Here is a 23,069-nt window from a genome sequence, read left to right as displayed (position 1 = left end):
ACCCTATGGGGCCACCCCAGGGCGTAGGGGGCCTCCTGCCGGGGGACGGGGGGGGGCGGGCCGTGGGGCAGGGAGGGAGGAGGAGGAGGAGGAGGAGGAGGAGGAGGAGGAGGAGGAGGAGGAGGGAGGAAGGGGCGGCGATGCCGGGCGGCTCAGCCTCCCCTCTGCCCCCCCGCCGGGCAGGGCGCGCCCGCGGAGCGCACGGAGGGACCCGCACCGGCTGCACAGGTAGGGGACGGGGACGGGGACGGGGACGGGGACAGCGGCCACCCCCGGGGGCGCACGGGGCTGCGGGGGCACCCCCGGGCAAACGACACCCCAAACTAATAGGGGAACCCCCCCCCCGACACCTTTTCCCCAGGCAGGGAACAACCCCGGGTATATGGGGCTGGGGGCACCCCGGGGTGGGATGTGGGACCCCCACCCCACAAGGGAGGGGATGGGGACCGCAGGGCTGCCCTGGGATGGGATGGGGGCAAAAGACACCCCCGGGAAGGGAGGGGATGGGGGGAGCACACATAGGGGTCGGCACCCCCCCGGGGGGGGACAGGGGATTGCAGGGCCACCCTCTGCAGGGACAGGGGGGACACCCAGGTGGGGGACAGGGGGCTGCAAAGCCACCCCCTGGGTCAGTGGTGAGGGGACAGCGGGGCTGTGGGGGGACAGTGAGGTCGCCCCCCACCCTGTCCTGTCTCCTTCGGGTGTCCTCACAGGGCCCGGGGGGGTCCCTGGGGCTGGGGGGCAGCTGGGGGGCCGCATCCTGCCCCAGTTTGGGATGGGATCCCCCATAAGTGGCCCCAGCCCCGTTGATCCCACCCGGGCTCTGGCACCCCAGCTTTTGGGGCAACTGTTGCAGGGCCCCTTCCCCATGCAGCCACCCCAAAACAGCTTGGCAGAGGGAAAACGCGACCTGGGGGGGAGGAGGGACCCCAAAAAAAGCGGGGTGCAAGCCCCACTAATGCTGCCCCCCCCCAGCTTCAGCCACCCTGGCCGGTGGGGCGGCAGTGGGGCTGCCGGGAGCTCGGCCGCCCCAGCACAAAGAGGAATGCACGGAGCACATGGTTCACATTAGCCCTGGAGATTTTTTCTTTTTTTTTTTTTTTATGATCATTACTTTTTTTTCCCCCCCCTTATTTTCTGCCGCCCGGCCAGGCAGCACGGAAGCGGCGGCTGCCCGGGGCGAGGATTTGAGCGCCGGGCGAGGGCTGGCAGCGCCGGGGCCCGTTTGGGTTTCGCCGGCGGGGAGGGAGGGAGCACGCGAAGCCACTCTGGGTTTTCCTTTTCCTCCCTTTCATTTGAGTCAGAGGCTGAAGTCACCGGCGGGCTTGTCCCCGAGCTTTTTCCCCGCCGCAGAGGATGCGGGGATGCCCGTGAAGGGGATTTGGGGGAGCGGAGCCACCCCGTGCCGCTGCCAGGGCGCCGCATGAGACCGGGCAACTCATTGCACGGGTAGGTACGGGGACAGCAGCGGGGAGGAAGCGCGTTTCCCCCCCTCCCTGTGCAGCTGGGCTGCTTTTCCCCTGGCGGAGCTGAGCCAGCAGCCCTTTTCCTTCCCCGCTGGGGTCGCTCGGGGTCGGGCGCATCCTGCCTGCGCGGCGGGGGGTGCGCGGGGGCCGCCTCGGCACCTTCGTGCCTCAGTTTCCCCAAGCTGCAGAAAGAAAACGGGGGGTGCCTCGTGCTGGGGGTGGTAAGGGGGAGATAGGGGTGCTCAGGGAGCTGGAAAACACCCCAAAAAGGGTGTGCAAAAGCAGATGCGCTCACAACCCTATTTCCAATAGGCAAGATGGGTTTCTCCGGCTGTTTCGTTCCCGTTTGGGCAATAAGAGGGAAAAACAAGCTGACAAAGCTTGCAGAAGGCTGGGGTTGGCCAAGGAGGCTTGGAAAGGGGAGACCTCGGGGGCTTCACCTGCCGGGCGCTTTGCCGGGTCCCTTTACACCACATCCCGGCGGGCACGAGGCCGTTTATGGCCGTGACGTGGGACGGGTGCGGGGCTGCTCGTTCCTTCTCCCTTTCCGGGAGGGTGAGGAGGAGGCGGGCTGAGGCCGAAGGGCAGCGCGGCTGCAGGCACACCAGGCAACCGGCACACCGGCAGATTTCGCTCTGGTGTTTATATTATTTCCTTTATCTTATTTTTGAAAAAAAATAATAATAATAATCATCCAGCGCAGCTCCGGCCCACCTGCCGTTTCCACGATGCTCCCCGGGAAAGCGGAGAAGAGGATGGCTTCGTCCGTGTTCATCACCCTGGTGCCCCCACGGAGGGAAGCGGCCACCAAGGACCGGCCCCAAACGGGGCTGTCACCCCCCGTCCCCGAGGGCACCCATCGCCCCCGGGCATCCCCGCTGCAGCCCCGGGCTTTGCCCAACGGAGGTGAGGGGCGTCCGTGGGGTCCCGCGCGCGAGGACGATGCCGGTGCCGAGGATCCTGCGGTGATGCTTTGCAAAAGGATGCGGGTGCAGGTGGAGGGGGAGGACGGGATGTGCTTTTGGGGAGGGGTGTTTCTGGGGGGTCGTTCCCCAAACCCCCAAAGCAGCCCTGGGTTGGATCCGGCTGCTGGGGAAGGGCTGTGTTTGCTCTCCATCGCCGGGCCCTTATCAGCTCTGTTTGTCTCCTCCTGCCCGCCTGGCGTTTGCTTTTGGGGTTGGTCGGTGAGCGCTGCGGCAGAGCGTCGGGGTGTTATTGCAGGGGGACAAGGGTGGGATGGGAGCTGGCATCGCCCTCCCAACGCGCCGTGCCTGGCTCTTCCTGCAGAAAGCTGCCCTCGGTCTCCGCCAGCGCCCATGCCTTCATCCTCACCCGTCCTCATCCTCTCCGAAGTGCCCCAGCCCCTGTCCGCGGAGGCGCTGGCTCCGGCGCTGCAGCAGCTGGACCTCGCAGCGCCTGCCACCCTGCAGGTCAGCCCCACGGGGTGCCGTCACCCCCACGCCTCAGTTTCCCCACCCTTGAGGGCTTCCACGTAACGCACGTTTGCCTCCTGCTCACCAGGCTCCTTCCGCCTTCCCTGCTGAGCTGAGGCCGCCCAAATTTCGCCAGGAGCAAGCAGACAAACCGCCGTGGCAGGATGCCAACGGGCACCTGGAGAGGGACGGCTCCAGAGGTGAGCAGGGGGATGGTGCAGGCTCGTCCCCAGCTGGGGACACCGAGGCCAACCCCCCCTTTGTCCCCTCCCGCAGATATCTGCGCCTTCTGCCACAAAGCCGTGGGCCCGCGGGAGCCGACGGTGGAGGCGATGCGCAAGCAGTACCACGCCGACTGCTTCACCTGCCGGACCTGCCAGCAGCGCCTGGCCGGGCAGCGCTACTACCAAAGGGACGGGCGCCCCACGTGCGACGCCTGCTACCAGGTACCCGGCCCTACAGGACACTCGGTGCCCCCGGGACATCAGGGGGGTGCCGGCATCTCCAGCATCTTCCCCCCATCGCCTCCAGGCCACGCTGGAGAAATGCGCCAAGTGCCAGGGGCTGATCACGGAGCGCATCGTGAGGGCCATGGGCAAGGGCTTCCACCCCAGCTGCTTCGCCTGCACCGCCTGCGGCCAGGCCATCGGCGCCGAGAGCTTTGCCGTGGATGAGCGGGACGAGGTGTACTGCGTGGCTGACTTCTACAGGTAGGAGAGCAGCCTGGGTGGGGGCTTTCGGCTGGTCCCAGCCACCCCCCCGAGGCTCGTCTCACCCCTCCTTTGTCCCACCAAGGAAATACGCCCCGGTGTGCGGTGCCTGCAAGCTCCCCATCATCCCCAGTGAGGACCAGGACACCTACAAGATCGAGTGCCTGGGACGCAGCTTCCATGAGAGCTGCTACCGCTGCGAGGTACGGCCCCGGGGGACAGAGGGAGGGCAAAACACAAGTGGGGCTGTCCTGGTGCCTCCGCAAAGCACCCGCGGTTGGTGTTGGACACGAGGTGGGTTTGGGGAGAAAGCAGGGCGCAATGGTGCGGCGTCCTGCATGCGATGCAGCGCGGGGCTCAGCTGCAGCCTCTGCACCCCCCTGCTCCTCCGCAGAGCTGTGGGACACCCCTGTCACCGGAGCCGACGGAGGATGGGTGCTACCCCCTGGGCCAGCACCTCCTCTGCAAGTCCTGCCACGTCCGCCGGCGGAACGAGTCGTCCTGCTAAAAAAACCCCGCTTGTCCCACGATGGACGCGCAGGGAGCGGCGGGACCAGCGTTTCATCAGCACAACGTGCCGGGACCCTGTCCCTCAGCCCTCTTCCCAACCGCTCATTGCGAACAGAAAAAGCCCTGGAAGAGCAGCAGTGGTGGGCGAGCTGAGGTTTCCCTTGCTTTTTTTTTTAAAAAAAAAAAAAACTTCTGAGGCCGGTTTGGTTTCCTTGGTGTTTTTCTTTCTTCTTGAACTTCCTTGGGGTTTCATTTAAACGTTTCTCTCTGGGGTGATGCAGAGAGCAGCGCTGATTTAGCTCCTTGTAGTTAAATAAAACCCCAACCTAAAAATGCACTTTCTTTCATCCACCCGTTTCCTGTGTCCCAGACCTTACAAAACACAAGTTTGCAAATAGGGAAAAAGCCACTTTTTGACTTACGGGCTGCTGTGGGTGGCAGGAGGCTGGACGTGAGCTCGCTTGGGTTGCTCGCTGGTAACGCAGCTGATTTTGGCGTGGGACGCGGTGATTCAGCAGGCTGGGGGAAAACAGGGTTATTTGGGGGGCTGGACTTGGGATTTTGCAATGCAGCGCTGATAAAAGGATGTTAGGAGGTTTGTTTTTGCTGATTGTCCGTGCGCTGTCTCAAACAAGTCTCAGAGCCAGCAGAGGGCAGCCGGAGCACAAATTCCCCCATCAGGCAGAAAAAAAGTCTAAAGTCTGTCTTCTGGATACGACAGCACTGGTACCGATGCCTTGTGTTTGCATCTTATCCGAGATAATACTGCGCCGCTGGAAGGAGCTTTTTGACTTTCCTTTGGTCCAATGTGGAAAAAAAGGCTGAAATTAACCCTTTTCCCTGTGCTTCTGACATCTGTGCAAGCAGTGCCACCAGCACTCATTGTGTTTGGGAGTGTTTTACAAACCAGACAGACAAAGAAAAAAAAAGAGGCCAAACAACCAGAAAAACAGCAGATAAATGCTTCTAGGTGACGTTGAATAACAGCACGTGCTGTATTTCTGAACGAAAGGGTTAACGTATGGGTAATGTATGCACTGGAGCCCTGGCTGGCTGATTAATCACAGCAACCCCGCAAATGTTTCCTGCTGTCTCTCCCCATCTACAAAGCCTCTTACTCACGTTGGTAATGTGCGTCTATGGCCATCAATCAGGTCACAACTTGCTGTAAACTATTTATAAATAGGATGCTTATGGAAAGTTGTCATTCCCGGAGCCAGGACGGTCACGTATGGAGGTGGCTTTGGGTCTGGCTGGCCAGTGCTCAGAATCAGCTCGTTTCCAAAGCCTCTGCTCTGTGGGGAAAGCCAGGCACCGAAAGGATGCCAGAAAAGTACAAGGACATGGGCAGGACTGTGGGAGTGGGGAAGGGAAGTGCCAGAGAGCAAAGGGCTTCCCACTTTTTGCAGTATAGGTGTTTCCCAGATGGGGTTTTCAGGGAGGATGGAAGCGCTGATGCTGAGCAGTGTTCTGGATGTGTTATTGCACCGCACACTTGTTAATCCCTCCGTGCAGCACCTTTGGGTGCTTCACAGCTTCCCCACAGAGCGAGCCAGAACAGCGTATTAGCACCGGGCCTGGGGCGATTTTTAGCCAGAGGCAGGAAGGGAAAGGTTTTTATCAATACAAAGCCTTGGAGGGGAGAGCAGCAGGGCAAGGTGCAGCTGGAGAGTTCAGTGGCATGGCAAAGAGATGCAGATTTGTCAGATTTGGTATTTTTTTTCCAGGAGCAGAGGATGACAGGAGTAGGCAGATAGGGAGGTAAGCAGATAAAGGCTGATTTAAGCTGCTTTCTTGGTGGATAAGGGGAAAAGCATTATGAGCTGGGGCCTGGAGAGTGTTGTTAAGCCTGAAAAGCACAGCCCTGGGTTTTCCCCTGGGAGGATCTCGAGGAATTGTGCTGTATTTCCAGCCCTGGCTGAGCCGTGCAGAGATGTTCTGGGGGTCCCATCCAGCCGACGAGCAAGCAAATGCAGTCTGCAACAGCTCAGCCTGTCCTTGGGCTCCTCACCCCCTTACAAGCGATTTTGCAAGGGGAAAAGTTTAAAGTCTGCCTCCTTACTCAGCACCAATGCACCTGGATTTGCCAACAAAAATACAAAGCATGCCTGGAGCAACGCAAAGCTCCCGTTCTGCCCAGGGAGCCCCCCAAAGCCCTGCAGAGCCCCACCGAGACCACCCAGAGGTGTAAAATCCGCTTAAGGTCTCACTTGGTGCCTTCCAGCAGAGGTGCAAAAGGGCACGGAGGAGAGCCCGCGAAATGCGCCGGCCGGGCCCTGCCCGCCCCTTGGCTGCTGCAATCAGCCCGTCTTTTCTTGCAATCCCTCTTGGCAGGCCAAGACGAGCAGGGAGGGACCTGCGAGGCAGGCTGGCTGCCCTCCAAGGAGAAGCAAATGCAAATATTTCTTCACTTCAGCCTGGGTGCGGCCCGGGGATAAAATTTCTCTGGTCTTTCCCAGAGAAGGCATCTGATACGATACCCTAGTGAGGGCCCAATTTGCTCCCAGGAATATGAGAGTGTGTGACAAAACCTGCAAACGATTTTTTCTTGTGACTCAAGGGACAGCCATGTTTGTTAAAATGAGCTTTTAAATTGAAGGATGAGCTGACAGGCATGGCCATACTGTTTTTAAATCGGTGATCGAGGTTTCGGTTTGTAACAAACTGTGCCTCTTACAGGTTTTGTTTGTAAACCGAAGATTTTGGTGCAGCATAAGCAAGCCTGTAAAGGGAAACGGGTTGGAAACTGCCCCATCAGCCGTGAGAAATGCAAAAAGCAGGCAGAGAACAGAGGGGGAGAGACGAGCCGGATTCCTCACATGCTTTCCCTCTGCCATCACCGCCTCCAAGGTGCTGTTGGCCGTGGAAAGCTGCCGGGGAGCAGCGAACGAGAGCCAGCCACCAGCAAACGCTGTGGCAAAATGGGTCAGTTCTCAGGAGGGAAAACTGAGGCTAGAGCAGTTGAGGGGGCATTGCTGGCTGGAAAGCTGTTCATGGTGATGCTTTGTTTTCCTTTTAAACAGGACAGAGAGCCGAAGAACTGTGTTTTTTTTTTTTTTTTTTTTTTTTTTTTTTTCCTTTGGTTGACCTGAGTTAATTACAAACATATCCCAGCCAGATTGCTGCAGCGTTGTCCTTTCCAGCAGACCATTCGGACGCATTTCCTTCACCTTCCTGTATGCAAATTCCTTCATCTTCCTGTATTCAGTGCAACCGAAAAAGCTAACAGCTCTTTCATGAAATGTGGTCTGGTTGAGGTAGAAGGATGAAAAGCAGACGGAATCATTCTGGGTTAAAAATAAGTGGAGCAGTGCAAGCCCTGAATGTCTCCAGCTTCGTAATTTGGAGCATGGCCAGGATGTAAAAAAAAAAAAAAAAAGAAAAAGAAACACCAAACCACCGTGCACTATTCTCCTTTTTTTCCAGTCTCCCTGCAAAAGCAAGCTATCCAGGCTGCGATATGTTTATGGGAGGATCCCAAAGCAGGATCAGGCTAGGATTGTCACCTAAATACCCAGTGCTGGGATTTATTTTTAACACATACTGTGTTTTTGATACGGGAGGCGAAATCGATGCAGCCTGTTATGCAAGCGTTACCAGCCTGCAAATTATACGCTGTGTTAAAAAAAATCAAGGGGAAAAAAAAAAAAAAAAAAAGAGGAAAAAAGAAAACACAACCCACCCTATTTCTGAAAATAGATGCATGGCACATGTCTGCAAGCAGGGCTTTGACATTTTATATCCCAGCTTTATTTCATCGCGTCAGTGGTGATTACAGCATCCTGCAGCCCCATTTCCTGGCTGTGAATTAATGATTTTCACTTGGACCTGACTTCAAGCAGCTTATGTTTCTTCTTTATTTTGCGGGGGTGTTGATTAGAGTCCATAGGTGTGGGGTTTTGTTGAAAAAAAAAGGCTGGGATAGATTTCTCTCGGGGGTAATGCTGCATTGTGCAGCAGCAGGGCGTTTGTCAGGGCAGCTCATTGACCTCGGTGATTTATCACTGGAGGCAGGAGGCGGGGGAAATATCTCCTAGAAATAAATATATCCCTTAATTCTCCGTGCGGCTAAACTTTCCCTCACAGCCCAGCCGGGGGAATAGACTTTAATCTCCTTTATGCGCCCCTGCGGATGGCTTCGTCCGAGGCAGGATTGCGCTGAGGCGATCGGCATCGCCCCTCCGCCGCCGGCCGCCTCCCTTTCTCGTTTTAAGGGCACCACGTAGCCTCCCCATTTTGCGGAGGGAAGAAAAAAAAATAAAAAAAAAACATAGCAAAAGGAGGATATTTGCCTCACAAAAGAGGGAGGAGGAGGGGGCCGGGGGCTGCCCGCCTCAGGCACCACAGCGCCGCCTCGCCCGCGCGTGGCGGCCGCCCGCGGTACTGCAGGAGCCGCCCCGCCCGCCGCTCGCTTCACAAAATGGCCGCCCGGCCAGGCCACGGCGAGCGGCGCCCAGGCGACAAAATGGCGCCGGGCGGGCAGCGGGGGGAAGGACGGGCGGCGAGGGGCCGGGGCGGCGAGCGTGGGCAAAGCCCTGCCAGGAGCACGGCCGAGAGGCCCCCCCCGGCGTGCGGAGCCCCTCCAGGCGGGCTGTGAGAGCGCTGCGGGTGAAACCCGAGCTCCCCCCGCGCCTTCCTCACGCACCCCCCTTCTCCCCTCCGCCTTTGCAGAAGGACGCGAAAATGCCCGGAGCCGCGCGTTTCCACTCGGCCTCGGGGGCGACCTCGGCCTCCCCCCCCCGCCGCCATCGCCCCCGTGGTCCCCCCACGCCACAGCCCGCCAGCACCGACCCATTTGGGGTGTTTTTTCCCTCAGAGCGTGAAGATTTTGGGGCCAGAATTGCTCTTTCCACCACCCCCTCCACACATGCACGCACCCCAAGGTGGGTAGTTCTGTGCCTAATTCTTTCTCCTCCACCGCTTTTTCTCCTTCGTAGGGGTTGAAGCCACCGCCTCTGGCTCTCCTCACAGCGTGGAAAATGCCCAAACGTGATTAAAAAAAAAAAAAAAAGGCACCGAAAACCCAAAACACCCAAGGAGTGATTTATCTGCAGAGCTGGAGGGGCGCGGGGAAGAAGCTGCTGCTTGCCTGGCTCCACACGACAGCCTGCCCGCCATTCGGGTAATTAAAAGCATATACTTGGTGTGATCAGACGTGGTAATACCGTAAAAAAACACCCCGTCACATCCAAATGCTCGCTGGAGGCTGCAGCCAAGGTACCACGTACGCTTTTTCTTTTCCTTTTTTTTTTTTTTGTTAATGCTGTCTTACCTTTCTCTGCACCACAGTATTGTTACATTATAACATTGCCCCTGCTTTGTTAAAAACCACACACCTAAAATACTATTACTTTTTTATTATTATTTTTCCCCTAGAATTATAGATTTAGGCCCATGCAGATGTTATTTTATTTCTACATATATGTATATTTATATATCTCTTTCTTCCAAGGACTGATTACAGAATATAAAACAAAAGCCACACACCTAAAACACTATGATTTAATTACATATAATTACTCAATTTTGGCCCGTATATATGTTTGATTTTATATTTATATATATATATTACCTGTGTTTTCCTCCATTGGCTTTCTACTACAATATATCCTAAAAGCAGAGGAAAAAAATGCCATTAAAAAAAAAAAAAAAAGGAAAAAAAGAAAAAAGCAACCCATTTCTTTTTAACAGTCCATGATGGAAGTTTGTGCCTGAATGTTTTATTTGTTCCACAGAGATGTAGATTTTTCCATGGGATATTTGGGGAGGATTTTTTGAATTAAAAGATAAAAATAAAAAATGAAAACAATGAAACAGAACCAAAAATGAAAAAAAAAAATACAAAAACAAACCCCAGTAACTGAAGCTGCAAACGCAATCAAATAGTCCAGATCAGACAATTCATTGTACCAAGAAGAGAGGACAAATTAGTTCAACTTAAGTGGCAGGGCTTTGCTGTAGCTCCGGGAGGAGGGATCAGCTCCTTTATTCCACCATCTAGCGCTCCAAACACCACCATTTTTTGTGCTTTTGTGTTGGTGCGTTTTGTTTCCAGCCTCGCAGGCTGCAAAACCCCGCGGCGCATATGTTGTACACTGAGATCTGCTGCAGGCAGGCAGAGCCGTGCCCCGCTCCTTGGGCATTCCTTTCCCTTTTATTATCTGCTCTATGGCTCGCTCGCTTTCTTTTTTTTTTTTTTTTTTTTCTTTTTTTTTCTCCCTCTGTGGGTAGGAAGGTTTCTCTCCTCTCCCCAGCTTGGCTGCTTATTCCAGAAGTTTCTACAGCAGAGGAAATTGCACGGGGGAGGGGAGCACCCACTGCGGAGCCTTTGCCGCAGCGCCGGGCAGGCGTGGTCCTGCCGCCGGGGGAGGAGGAGGAGGAGGAGGAGGAGGATGCACCACCTCCCTCCCTCCCTCCCTCCCTGGTTTGGAGGGGCTCTGACTGCTCGCAGCCTCTTTCCGAGCCTCTCCCCCCTGCTCCATTTCCCCATCCTTGAAGGGGGTGCTGGGAGGTGTTTGCAAGGCTTTTTTTTTTTTTCTTTTTTTTTTTCTTCCCTTCCCCCCTCCCCCTTTGCTAAATAAATTAAAAGCAGAGATGTCTCCTGATGGAGATGGATGAGGCTGGGCTTACAGCAATGGGGTCGCTCGCTTGCATGCACTGCCGCAGCCTTGATCTGCGGAGCAAGGCTTTGCTGCTGATGGCAGAAGTGACCTTTCCCAGGCGGTGGGAGAAAGGCTTCCCCTCGCCCCGACGTGCTTCTGCTTGGAATTCATTTTAAATAGCAGCGTTATTATTTTTTATCCACCCCCACCCCCCCCAACAGCTTGCTGTTTCAATGATTTTTTTTTTTTTTTCTTTCGGTAGCCTGTGGGTTGAAGCTTCCTCATGATCGTTTTTTGTGTGTGTGTGTGTGTGTGTGCGCTTTGAATTGCATTTTAAAATTGCCCAGCTGGAGACAAGTCTTGATTAGAGCTGGAACAATAGCTCCATTTTATTAATAATGGGAAGGATTTACAATTCTACAGCACCTTCCTTGGAAGGCTTTCAAAATCATTTGCAAACACACACATATTTAAGCTTTCACAGCTCTGCCTGTGAGGTGGGTAAGTATTTTAATGGTGCCACCAAAAATCACGTAGACCTGGAATCGGTGGCAAATCTCCATTTCTGAGTGCTAGAATAATGACAGATCTGGTGGGGTTTAGGGCTGCAAAGCTGGGAGGGGGTAGGTTGGTATGCGGGATGGCTAAAAGCTGTAACCTAAATCTGTTTAGTGTTCTCTGTAGATGGATTTTGCTGTGTCCTGGGAACTGGGCTGTTATTTCTCACCCTGCTCCACGCAAGTGACCCTTCCTTCTTGCTCTTTGCCGGAGTGAAGATGTGGACTTGCCTGCTTGTCAGTAAACATCTGCTTATAGATTTTTTTTGTCTTTAATTCATTACCTTTTTGTAGTCCCCAGGTGACCTCCTGTAGTGCTGGCTCCACTGTGGTTTGACCACAGCTTTGCATTAAAGCAGGCTGTGAGCACTAATGTGTCTGTGCAAGCCAGAATGACCTTGCCGGGGGGACTGGGCCCACCAAGCTAATGCAGATGCTCCGCTTCGATTACACAACCCTGCGTGAAGCTTTTTTCTGCACATCCCTTCCCTGACCCAGGTAGCACAGGGGGCTGTTGCAATGCTATGGGTGAAAGCTGTCTTCTGCCATAATTTTTTTTTTCCTCCTAGGGAAGTGCAAGGTTATTTGTGTAATTCCCACTCCACGGTAGATACCTTCTCTGTAAGTACTGTAAACATGCAGCGATCCAAGAGCCATCGGGGCAGTTGGACCTGGCCTTGCCAAGGACTGTAAGGCACAGTGGTCTGGTTGTGTGTGTGCTGTACACTGGCCACAGAAAGCCACAATGTTTCTGTGGTTACTTCTGTCTGGATAGCATGAGTAGGTCCCAGGGCTTCCCCTTCCCACCACTTACTGTTTCACAAAAGAAAAGGCCGGTGCTTCTGGAAAAAACGCTGCCTTGTGGGCTTTAAAAACAAACAAACAAAAAAGGAATAAAGAAAAACTGCTGGGGATTAGTCATCTTTATTGTTAAAGGAGGCTGTGTTTGCTGGTCCTATCTATGTAACGCAAGTGCATGTGAGATATTAGCTATTAGCTCTATTTGTGAAGGCTGGTAATGTGCTCTGGTCACTGCTCTTTGGAGTTGTGCCACCAAGGCTCCATCAGGCTGCTGCTGGCAGGTGGAAAAACTGACAGGCTGGCTTTTCATACCCTTCCATCCATTTTCCCTTTTCACTGCCAATATCTCTGCATTGGCAGGTGTGGAAACACAGAGGCTGTAACAACAGCAAGTGAGGATAGATGAGCTGTCTTCTAGGGTCCAATGCCAGGGAATAAACCCCGGTGTATTTTTTTTTCTTGCCTATGGTGGCTTTTACTCTAAGCCCAATTGACTGTATCTCAGAAGACTGGGTTTGATCCTTTTGGATGCTAAAATCGGTGCTGTTCTTAATCCTTTGTTTTTTCCCCTTCCCCATAGTCACACAGAAGAGCGAGCCATGCAATTAAAATGGGATAGCAAAGGACAGCTCCCTCCCCCTTTCCCCTTTCAAAAAACCTTCCAGAGTTGTGTGCTCTTGAACTGCTGCATAGGCAGAAAACATACAATGCAGTTGTCAGCATTGTGCTGATGTGTGGCACATTAAAAAAAAAACACACACACACAAAAGGGGTGGGGAGAGCGGGCGCCTCCAGGGAGTAAAACTGTGGGGCCCCTTTCCCTACAAGTGAACAGACCTACGTGCAATAGTATATTACTCCTAATTTTGCTCAGGCAAATGCAATGCGCGGACGTCAGAGGGAGGGTTGCAACATGCTAAATTGTGTTGCTGAAGATCAGGGTCCCCTTGAACTATTTTTTCTGTGAACTTGCTCCCAGGAGATGCTGCGGCTTCATTACTTGATTCCTCAAGGTTGTGCTTGCTCACCAGGAAGAAGGGAAATAGTTCCTTACTGGGTGCAATTTCTTTTGTTGTGTTGCAAAATGTAATAAAAAGCACCTGGTTCTGGTCTCTCCTAGGTCGTGCATGACTTCAGCAGGCAGAGCCCTAGCGGTTACTAGTGAGCAAGGAGAGCAGGTATTGGCACCTCGTCGTTAGCCTTCCTTAACGAGAATATTGGGATTGGTGTTGTGTGAGTGCAGCGTTCCTTAATGAGAGCGTTGGCATTGGTCTTGTGCGAGTGCCTCTGGCTGACCAGTGGAGGGGCCCTGCCCTGCTAAGCTGGAGCAACACCTAATGAGAAACGCAGCGATTTCCCTGCCAGCGAGGCAGCCTGGTTGCTGCAGTGATTTGTAGCGTGGCTGTGACTTTATGCTCTTCTGGCAAAAATTTAGCTGAGGATTAGTATGAGGTGTCCAGGCCAGATTTCATACCGTGCTCCCTGTGCTGGAGAGCTGGGGGAAGCTGATGTGTGGTGGACGTGGAAATTGCCAATAGCTCGTGTGCCTGAAATCTCTAATATATTTGGATTAAATGAGCATGGGCAGGAAAATAATTTTATTCTCTTGCTAGGATGTGTTTGGAGATAAGCCTTGTGTTTCTCAGAGGTCTCCGCTGGCCTGCAGGTACAGTGGACCAACAAACTGACCGTTTGGGATGATTTCATGTTTTCCAGGCTGGCACACCCTGTGGGACTCAGAATTACTTTTCCTTGGCAGTTTGGGACAACTAAGTGCGTTACCTTTTGAGCACTGAACTTTTACCGCCCCATGCTTTGGACTGAAGAGTTACTAGAACTACATCCGCGAGGTTTCCAAGCTAAACAAAACCTGAATTTCTGGTGCCAAAAAGCAAGCGAGTGATAGAAACCTCCACTCCTCCTCCATAAAGGGGGAAACCACAGCCTTTCCAGCTTTCTTATTATAGTGAGGAGTTAAAAAGGCATAAAGATGCATCATGAGGTCTGCAGAGCTAGTGGTAGGGTAAAACGAAAGCCAAAGCTAGACAATAAACTGTTCTGTGCTGTATTGCTGGAGAGGATTTAAGATGCGATTGCTCTCGATGTGCAAGCACTTTTCTTCTGTGCCTTTTCCTTGAAGTGAGAGTGATCATGGCATGGACGTGCCCAGTCTGCTTCGTTTAAAACACAGTTACGTCGCTTCGGTATCAAAATGTCGTTTGGTGAAACAAAAGCGCTGATGTTGGCTGGCTTGCGATTTATTTTCTGCTGGGTGTGCCAATCAATCAGATGGGGAATGTGGGGAAGAGCAGCCTTTAACTCACAGGGCTGGACTGTGTTCTTTGTGTTAAACTCTTGTCCCGCAGCATCTTCAGCATAATTTCCGTGATTCCTCCTGGGCATTGCATGTGGGGCCTTTTATGTAGAGTTAATGCACATCAACGGGGTGTTAAAAATGGCAACGTGCAGAATACAGTGATCTCTTCTGTCCGAATGGTTTGGTTTGCTTTTAAATCCTTTGCAGTGTGGGGCTGGCCTCCCCCCCAAACCCCCTCCCACTTTCTTTTCCCCTGAAGCGTCCTATTTTGCAGCCTGGAAGACTGAAGTCCTCTGTTTGGTTGTTTAAATACCCTGTGTTTGGGAAAAACGAGCAGGTACAGCTCCTCATGTGGTTGCAGAGATCTTTGGGGCCAAGGCAGAAGCTGGCACCTTGATGTTTCTATTTTTTTCCCTACGTTTCATGAAAAATGAGGTATTAGTTCTAATATATTTGCTACACAGTAAGCAAGAGTGAGCTCCTTTGCAGTCCTGTGAGTGCACATGGTGTTTTGGTTGCGTGGCTTAGCAATCGCTCTGTGCGGTGCTGAAACGTCTGTTTTTGTGTAGCAACGTATTTTGGAAACAGAAGTGTGCTTTTATATATATACAAACGGGTTCACTGTACACCAAATTCCAGGGGCTCCTGAGCTGTGTTTACTGTGCTGCAGAAGGTGGCTGATGCTAACCCACTGGCTACAGTGGCAGTATTTTGTGGCAGCTCCCATCCCCAGCGCTGTGTGGGTAAGGACACCACCACCGGGTTTAGCTGGGAGCGGTGTTTGAAAAGGAATCGCTAAATTCTGGGTGCAACCATTTCAATGACTCGAAGGGAGCCTTCTGGACAGAGTTCTCACGTTTTGAAGGCTTGGAGCACTAACCCTCAAGGAGGCAAGAACCCAAATCAATAGCTTTATTAATACAAATCCCATGCTTTGTGTTGCTTAGGATCCAGAACCGGGCTTCGTGTTCCAAGCGTTATCGTAAAAACCAGTCTCCTCCATCTTGGCAACACATGAGCCCAAATATCAAACAGCACCAATCCCTTCTTGGAGAAAATTATCCGTTGCATAAAATGTAATGGGTAAGCAATAAAATTAGCCCGGTAATTTAGGCTGGCTTAAAAATGAGATAAAAGCCTGGCTGGCAATTTGATATTCAGCTGCCATACTGTCACGTTAATAAATATAGTCAATGAGCAGGAAGGGCACGTAAATACATTTTCCAATGGCAAGATGGAGGCTGGAGCTGGCCAGCTCGAACAAAGCCGAGCTCCGAGCGTTCTTGGTGCTGTCTGAGAGCCCTGGGCTGAGTAACACAACGTTTTCCTGTAAAAAGCAAAGCAAGCTGGGTGCCTGCTGGACACTGGGGATAATTGCTGCGTGCCGTGACTGCGGCTGCTGCAATCCTTGCAGGTCTCTGGTTGATGCCGATGTCCCCAGCTGCGGGGAGCAGCGTGACGCCTCCCTGCCCCAGCTGTGAGCTCCAGAGGCAGAGCCCTCGCTAAGCCAGACCCAAGCATAGGAAGTCCTGGTCTTAGCAAATATAGCTCTGGTTGCTGTCCTTGTTCGGTATCTAATCTTCTTTAAATGTTTGGCAAGCCGTCCCTGCAACACGTGGCAGTGAGCTCCACCACTTGGGTAAGACACAGTGTTAAAAATGTTACGAACATTATGTTACATGTTAAAAATGTATGAACTTGCCTTTTCAAGTGTTGTCTGCTCGCTCTGTGACGTGCCCTTCAATTTATTCACATTTCCTCCTAGATGCGAGGCTGTCTCTGGCTGTTCCTTCGCTTTTTGTATGGACCCCAAGGATGTTTTCTGATTCTCCTGCCCTTTTTTTTCTCCAAACTGGAGAGCTGCTAACTTTATTAGCTCCTTATATGGCAGCACCATTTTCTCACGCCTTTAATGGCTCTCTTTTGATCTGTCCTGCTCTTGCTTTGCTTTTCTTGATGTGAACACAGTGTTCAAGCTGAGATGGGTTTATAACCTGCTCCCTCATTAATATCTGGCCTGGTATTTTAATCCTCTCCAAGTGGTGATAAGAAACATGCAGATGTTTTAACTGAGTGTTTGACCGAGATACCCGGAGATAGCTGGGTTCTCGCTACACCTACCGCGTGTGAGTAATTAAATTGTGCCTTGCCGTGTGCCGGACACTGCCCTGGTGTGTGCCGAAGGCCGAGAGGCATCAGGTGGAGGAGAGCAGCCGGACTCTCCTCTTTTTGGCTCGTTGCCCCCCGTGTGGCAGTAGCACACCGGGGTCCAGGGTTATCTCAGCCCTTGGTGCTTGCCACCGGGTTCGTGTCGCCAGCAGTGCCGGGACCGTGGGCTGGACACGTGTCCCTCCTGCGGTGACAAGGACAGCAGCGGCTGCTGCCACATAAGGCTGGTCCTTTATCGAGGTCCCTTTGGCCTCCTGAGATGGACGTTGTGCTCGCTCCTGTCTTGAGCTGAGCATCAGCCTGCGTTCTTTAAAATCTTAGAGTGAGCCGGAGGAATCCCGTCACGGCGGCATTGCCCAAGCTGCGTGTTGCAACTGGGAACAGTTCCCCCCCAAAAACATATGGAAAGTATCAGAATGGTCCAGGGCTTCGCTTTGCGTCAGGGGCCGGGGTTTGTGCTCTTCTTCCAGCTGGCTTTCATGTAAATGGAGCCTTTTAAGCACTGTTTTCAACCATTTCTTCTGTCAACAGAGTCAATGCCTTTGTTTGCCACAGCTCCTGGTCGGCCTGCAGACGTCCCTGCCGGCCAGCCTGCTCTCGGGATCGTGGTGTGACAGCAGTGACCCCGCGAGAGGTTTCTTTGAAGGACCTGGGAGCCTGTGTGGCTTTCTCTTGTCCCTTGGATGTGTTTCCCTGGCAGGGAGGGAGGGAAAATGGTTGGAAGTGTTGCCTCAGCAAGCATGCCCAGCTGGGGAGGGGAAAATATGGCATCGAAAAGCTACTTGATGCATGGTTTGAGGGAAGGGGGGGGTTCTTTCCTTCCCAAAGTGGATGCCTGTGGAGTGCTTAAAAAAGGTATAGACAAGTAGTTCCTGCTCGTTGGGCTTTTGACCAGCTAAAACAAAGAGCTAAGCCCATTTCCATAGAGAAATGTGTGGTGGAAAACTCTGGTGGAGTACATTAGCAATGCCTTTTTGTGTGTGTGTGTGGCTTGGTCACATGCTTTAAATAATAAATGGTTTGCATTCAAAAGATGGATTTATTTATTTTTAATCAGTAGATCTCAGTTTGGCAGGGCAGTTTCACACCCATCATCACTGGGGAAACTGAGGCACGGGGCCATGAAGGGATCAGAGCTGGGGATAAGACCCAGGTTTGCAGAGGCTCAAGTTGATGTGCGTCAGAGGTCTGATTAAATCAAGAGATTTGCAAGTTTAAGTGACCTATAGCTCGACGACTTTGACCAGTTGCTGCTAGAAGGTTACAGCTGCCCTGGGCAGGGTCCTGCCGGACCGGGCGGCATCTTGCAAGGTGCCCACCGGAGATTAACGAGCATGGACTAAGGGCAGAGGCGGCACAGTTGAGCTCTGCTCATCCCAACAAATAAGAACATGGTTTTAATCAATAGAAAAATGCCGGCAGCAAGTGGGAGGCTTTGGCCAAGGAAAATACTGAAATATTAGTCTGCTCTCTGTGGTGAAAGCAGCTAACTGGCTTATGTGGCTTCAAAAAAAAAAAAAATAAAGTACTAATGGCCCTGGGTGCGTGTTCAGTTTTATCCTGACCTCAGACTGCTCACTCACTGCTGCTCTGAGTGTTGTGGCAGTAATCAGCTGGGCATTTTTGGGCACATAAATGAGCGGTAGTATCAGCGGCGCAGAGTCTCACTTTTTTTTTTCCTGTAGGTGAAAAAAGCTACTCTCCAGGTTAAGGACGTGCAGCTCCGGGTTCAAGAGCTGCCCTTCAAGCAGGGACGGGTCAGACCGCGGCCTTGTCAGCAGTGTTAAGTACCAAAATCCCTGCAACTGTAATTTCACATCTTTTCGCTCTTTTCGGCACTCCGTCCTTTCACGGCGGATGCTGGGGTGCGAAGTGCTGCCTGCCCCATGCTGCTTGTCGTGGGCGGCTCACCCTGCCCGCGCTCCAGCACCGGGGCAGGCAACTTCTGCCAGCAGTGGGTGCTTTTTTTCAGAAAATCCCCACAGAAAACCCACACTGGGGCACAGGAGCAGGGGACGCCTTGCTCTCCGAACCCCTGCACGGTGGGAGTTTGTTTTGCGCGGTTCTCAGGGCGCCGCGGCCTCCCCGTTTGGGTCGGGGGAAGGATTTGGCAGCGAGGCGCCCGTGGCCGTTTGCATAAGAGCGAGGATGATTCAGTGACCTCCCTCCCACTGCCGGAGCGCTTGGCGGGCGGCCAGCGCTGCCAGCCCCGCGTGAGGTTGCGTATAGCTCTGAACTTTGGAGTCATTCGAGATAAACAGCGCTGTAGGCTCGTGAGAGGCCGCGCAACGCCGGGCCCTTGCCTGCCTTCACCCAAATTAATTTTTGACTCGCTGATGGCATGGAGGCAGCGCGCTGGGGTTTCCTTCGGTTTGCGTGTCACGGAGAGGGGGAGCCTCGAGGCCCTGGCTTCTGAGTGTGTCGGGGTGTCCGTGTGTCTGACGGGCAGCGTGTGTCAGAGCTGGGGGGGCTCCTGGGAGCACCCTGGAGGGCTCCTCCTGCCCCCCCCTCGCCTTGTGTCCTCCCCCCTGGGTGCTCGGCACGCTGCACCCCCTTCTTTGTGGTGTACCCCACGCTGTGTAACGCAGCTCTGAGCCCCGCTCCTGGCAGCGCAGCCCCCTCGATTCTCATCACCTCCCCCGTCAGTGCCCCCCTCCCTCAGGGCAGCCCCATTTTGTGTCCCCCCCTCACCTCACGCCTCACCCCCTCCTCCTCCTCACCCCCTTTTTTGCAAGCCAGCCCCCCCTTATCGGCTATACAGAGGGGTCACACCCCAATTTCCCATTTCCCACCCCGTTTCTGTGCCCCCCCCATTTATTTCCCACCCCTCACCCCTTTCCACCCCCCCCTCATCCCCCCCTCATCGCTGCCCCCCCCATTCCCCCCCCTTCCCCTCACTGCCCCCGCGCGCCCCCGCGCATGCGCGGTGCCGCCGCCCGGCCGCGGGGCGTTGCGCGCTCGCGCTCCTCCTCCCCCCCCCCCCCTCCCAACCCCCCCTCAACCCCCCCCCGCCCAATGCCGGCGGCGGGGCCGCGGCGCGCGCGCCCGTGCGCGCACTGCGCCTGCGCGGGGGCCCCCGTGTGGCGCTGCGAGAGGCGCGGGGGGGGGCGAGCGAGCGGAGCCGGCGGAGCCGCGAGGGGCAGGAGGAGGAGGAGGAGGAGGAGGAGGAGGAGGAAGGGGGGGGCGGCGGGGGGGGGGCGCCGCGCTGCCGCTGCCGGAGGAGGAGGAGGAGGAGGAGGAGGAGGAGGAAGCGCGAAGCAGCGCGCCGGGGCCGAGGCGGGGGGCGGCCGGCAGCGAGCGGAGCCGCGGCGGGGGGGGAGCCCGCCGCCCGGCAGCCAGGGGGCCCCCCCGCAGCCCATGGTGCCGCCCGCCGCCGCCACCACCGCCGCCGCCGCCGCCGCGGGGGGAGGCAGCTGAGGGCGGCGGGGCCCCGCGGCGGAAGAGGCGGAGGGCGGCCGGCAGGAGGCGGGGGCGGCGGCGGGCGAGCGGCGGCGGCGGCGGCGGGAGGCAGCGCTGCGCGGGGGGAGGCGGCCGCGAGGCCGGGCAGGGGCCGGGGCCAGGACCGGGGCCGGGGCCGGGGCAGGGGCGGCGGGCTCGCCCCGCGCCGCGCAGCATGGTGCGGGAAACCAGGCACCTCTGGGTGGGCAACCTGCCGGAGAACGTGCGCGAGGAGAAGATCATCGAGCACTTCAAGCGGTGAGTGGGGCAGCGGGGGCGGCCTGGGGGGGTGGGGGGGTGGGGGGGTGGGGGGGTGCTGTGGGACCGGCCCGTGCTCCAGAGCGGGCCGCGGCCGTGCCCCCGCTGCCAGGCGGAGCTGCCGGGGGCACTCAGCAGAGCCCCGGAGGAAGCAGCGCCCAGCCCCGCAGCCCTCCACGAGGGCAGCGCTCCGCGGGCCGGGCCGCTTATTGTTGGCTGTTTTTTGTGTTTTTTTTTTTATTTTTTTTTTTTTCCCTCCCTCTCGCCGTGTCGTTGTTGCACAGACGAACCCAGCTCCCACGGCGCAGCTCACGAGGAAGTAGTGGCTGTTGGCTCGGGTGTATTTTCCTCCTCCCCGCTGCACGGCTCCGTGCGAGAGGCTTCCGTGGCTGTGGGAAACGTGCGCGCACAAAGTTGGTGCCCGCTGCACGCTGCAAGCTCCTCTTAGGAAAAAAGAAAAAGGTGACGAGCCCGGGGTGCAGCCTCTGATTTCCCACCGAGTGATTTTTTTTTTTTTTTTTATTTTTTATTTTTTAAATCCCGAAAGGATTTGGAAGCTTCCTCCAGCCTGCCTCGCTCTCGCTGCCTTCGCGCTGGAAAAATGACGGCGCGTCCTTAATAATGAGTCACCATGGGAAAAATAGATGTGGTTACCAACACGCGAGGAGGCTGGGCCGGGGAGCCCGCTGACAGATGGCGGGCCCCGGCTGCCTCCCTGCCCGCAGCCTCGGCCCAAAAAGGGGCCGTGGGTGCTGCCCCCCCCCCCCCCCCCCGCCTCGCTCACAGCCCCACGGGGTGGCACCGTGCCCCCCCCACGGGTTTGGGGACACGGCTCGTGGTCCCCCCGCTGCCTGTGCACGGCGCTGGGCTGAGCCGAGCGGCCCCGGGGGGCTTCTCCCCACAGCCGGCTGCTGCCAGGCGGCCTCTAAAATGGCGGCGGGGCCCCGGCGGCGTGGGCAGGCGGAGCGGGGGCTCGGGCACCCCCGGGCTGCGATCCTGAGGGGCTGGCAGCCAGGCGTGGCGAGGCTGGAGCTGAAATGAAAAAAAAAAAAACAGGAATCGTTAAAAAAAAAATACAAAGGAAAACAAGGTTCAGCTGCGTATCCGCGCTCGGAGCGGGGGCTGCGCCGACCTATTTACTCGTCGCTTCTCTTCATGTTTGTCCCCCCCCCTTCCAAACCTTGCAACGCCACCGCCGCCTGCTCGCCCGGTGGCTCCCACGGAGGGGGTGGCACTGGGGCATTTGCTGTGTGGTTTGTGGTGTCCCCGAGCCCAGGTCGCGGGATCGGGCGTTATACAAAGGCAGGGTTCGGGGCAGAAAATGCGCTGCGGGGCTGTTGGTGTAATTCCAGGCATAGCTGGCTGAGGAAATACGAGGCACTCGACTGGAAGTGGAAATTTGACATTCCTGGGTCTTATTTTGTCCGTGCCTCCTCTTTTGTAAGATGTATTAAAGCAGGAAAAAGTTGCTATGGTACTGTTGCTTAGAGATGGATGTGGAAAAAATGGTAGGCTCTGAATTAATTACCTTTTTTTTTTTTGTTGTTTCTACCTTTGCGAGTTTCGATTGGTGGCTTTGGAGGGAGGTTTGCTGCCAGGCAAAACCCTTCGTTCCTATAATTTCTCGCTTTGTTTTGAAAAGAGATTTCTTTCAACGTTAGCGCGTTTCGAGGAGGCCGGTCTCGCACGAGTAAACACACGGGTAAAAATACGCTGCAGCCGCTCTGTGCCTCTGCTCTGCACATCTGGCTCGGGGTGTGGGTACCAGAGGGGAGGGCGAGGGACCCCCACGGGGGTCCGGCTGCCCGGGTCTCTGCCGCAGGTACCCGTAGCCCCGGGTGCCGGCGAGGTGCAGGGACTGCCCGCGGACAATGGAGCCGCGCTCTTTGTGCGCCAGGGCCCGGTGTCACGGCTGCGAGGCGGAGGGCTGCCTCCTTGGAAAGAAGAGTTTGTCGCCTTTGGAGCGTGAGCCTGAGGAGACGGAGCTGAGCTCGGCGAAATGGAGTTCCCACCCATCCCCCTGCCTGAGAGCGGCCGCTGGCGGCACCGCGCTGCCAGCGGGAGGGAGTTGGGGAGCAGCCCGCCTGGGATCCCCCGGCCTGGGCAGCAGCACTGCCTGCGGGGGCTTTGTGTGTCCCCTTGGCTTACGAGGTGCACGCTGTCCTGCTGCCGCCCGGCCTCTGCTAGGAGCACGTTTGGGAAACGCGACCATCCTGCTTCCAAAGAAGCAAAATTCAAGGACGGCTCTGAAACTTCAGGCCTGGCAGGCGTGTTCAGTAGGAGGGGTGTGCTGGCTTTTTCTTCTTTTCTTTCCTTGTCCAGTTACTGTGGGCACCTTGCTGGCGTTTGCAGGCTTTCAAGTCATTTTTTAAGAGAAGGGATTAAGACGAAGGCGTTTTGCAGAAGCTGTCTTTTTGGTTGTAAAACACTCTTGATTGGTTACAACACTGTTTATGAATTCTCCTCTCAGATGAGCAAATACTGGAGTTGGTCTTGAATCCTTGGCTTATCACATAGTGTTATTTTTTTTCCTGAGGACTCCTTTTTATAGATTGTCTCTGTACTAAAAGGGATGGCAAGAGAGTGATTTTGTGTGTATTGGAAAAAAAAAATCACTCAGGGCTTTTGTTTTGTTCTCCTAGGCAGCTACTCCCTTTTGAAAAACTTCTAACGTGCTGTGTTTTCTTTTGGTGAGCTACTCAGGCATTCCTGAATACGAAAGCAATCGGGGCCAGGAGCTGGGGTCCGCAGTTAAGATGGAGCAAACGCCGAGCCCCTGGCAGGGTGTCGGGGCTGAGCTGGGCGCGC

General features: G+C 55.1%; 3 protein-coding genes across 6 annotated transcripts in view; all 3 read left to right on the top strand.

Moving 5' to 3' along the window:
- The first annotated feature begins 109 nt into the window (after window positions 1-109).
- On the top strand, window positions 110-4,321 carry FBLIM1 (filamin binding LIM protein 1). Of its 2 annotated transcripts, none has more exons than XM_038166684.2 (9): window positions 110-228; window positions 1,305-1,449; window positions 2,170-2,372; window positions 2,754-2,896; window positions 2,988-3,099; window positions 3,176-3,345; window positions 3,431-3,609; window positions 3,695-3,812; window positions 4,004-4,321. In XM_038166684.2, the coding sequence occupies exons 1-9, from the start codon at window positions 141-143 to the stop codon at window positions 4,115-4,117; spliced, it is 1,272 nt and encodes a 423-aa protein (XP_038022612.2). In that variant the 5' UTR covers window positions 110-140; the 3' UTR covers window positions 4,118-4,321. The 2 variants fall into 2 exon arrangements, with proteins under 2 accessions (XP_038022612.2, XP_071882920.1); XM_072026819.1 differs by having other exon boundaries at window positions 112-228; window positions 1,301-1,449.
- A 3,147-nt stretch (window positions 4,322-7,468) lies between these two features.
- Window positions 7,469-18,204, top strand: LOC139999297 (uncharacterized). The gene is made up of 3 exons (XM_072027070.1): window positions 7,469-7,479; window positions 8,271-9,002; window positions 17,097-18,204. The coding sequence occupies exons 1-3, from the start codon at window positions 7,469-7,471 to the stop codon at window positions 17,413-17,415; spliced, it is 1,062 nt and encodes a 353-aa protein (XP_071883171.1). The 3' UTR covers window positions 17,416-18,204.
- A 1,588-nt stretch (window positions 18,205-19,792) lies between these two features.
- The window catches only part of SPEN (spen family transcriptional repressor), a 65,663-nt gene continuing 62,386 nt past the window's right edge, over window positions 19,793-23,069 (top strand). For 2 of the 3 annotated variants that reach the window (XM_027443090.3, XM_027443089.3), the window contains exon 1: window positions 19,794-20,261. In XM_027443090.3, the coding sequence (XP_027298891.3) occupies window positions 20,179-20,261 (83 nt within the window). In that variant the 5' untranslated portion in view covers window positions 19,794-20,178. Of the gene's footprint in view, window positions 20,262-23,069 lie in introns of all 3 variants that reach the window. The other variant, XM_072026946.1, reaches the window with a different exon arrangement.

The sequence above is a fragment of the Anas platyrhynchos genome, chromosome 22 (genome assembly GCF_047663525.1).
Source record: "Anas platyrhynchos isolate ZD024472 breed Pekin duck chromosome 22, IASCAAS_PekinDuck_T2T, whole genome shotgun sequence".
NCBI classification, from domain to species: Eukaryota; Metazoa; Chordata; class Aves; order Anseriformes; family Anatidae; genus Anas; species Anas platyrhynchos.
Note: the sequence above shows the minus strand (reverse complement) of the source record. Positions and strands in the feature narration are given on the sequence as shown.

Coding starts and splice junctions, on each gene's coding strand:
- FBLIM1 (XM_038166684.2), top strand. CDS start 141: ATGCCGGGCGGCTCAGCCTCCCCTCTGCCCCCCCGCCGGGCAGGGCGC. Junction 229..1,304: donor GACCCGCACCGGCTGCACAG/GTAGGGGACGGG, acceptor CATTTGAGTCAG/AGGCTGAAGTCACCGGCGGG. Junction 3,100..3,175: donor GGAGAGGGACGGCTCCAGAG/GTGAGCAGGGGG, acceptor CCCCTCCCGCAG/ATATCTGCGCCTTCTGCCAC.
- LOC139999297 (XM_072027070.1), top strand. Junction 9,003..17,096: donor ACACATGCACGCACCCCAAG/GTGGGTAGTTCT, acceptor TTCTGTCAACAG/AGTCAATGCCTTTGTTTGCC.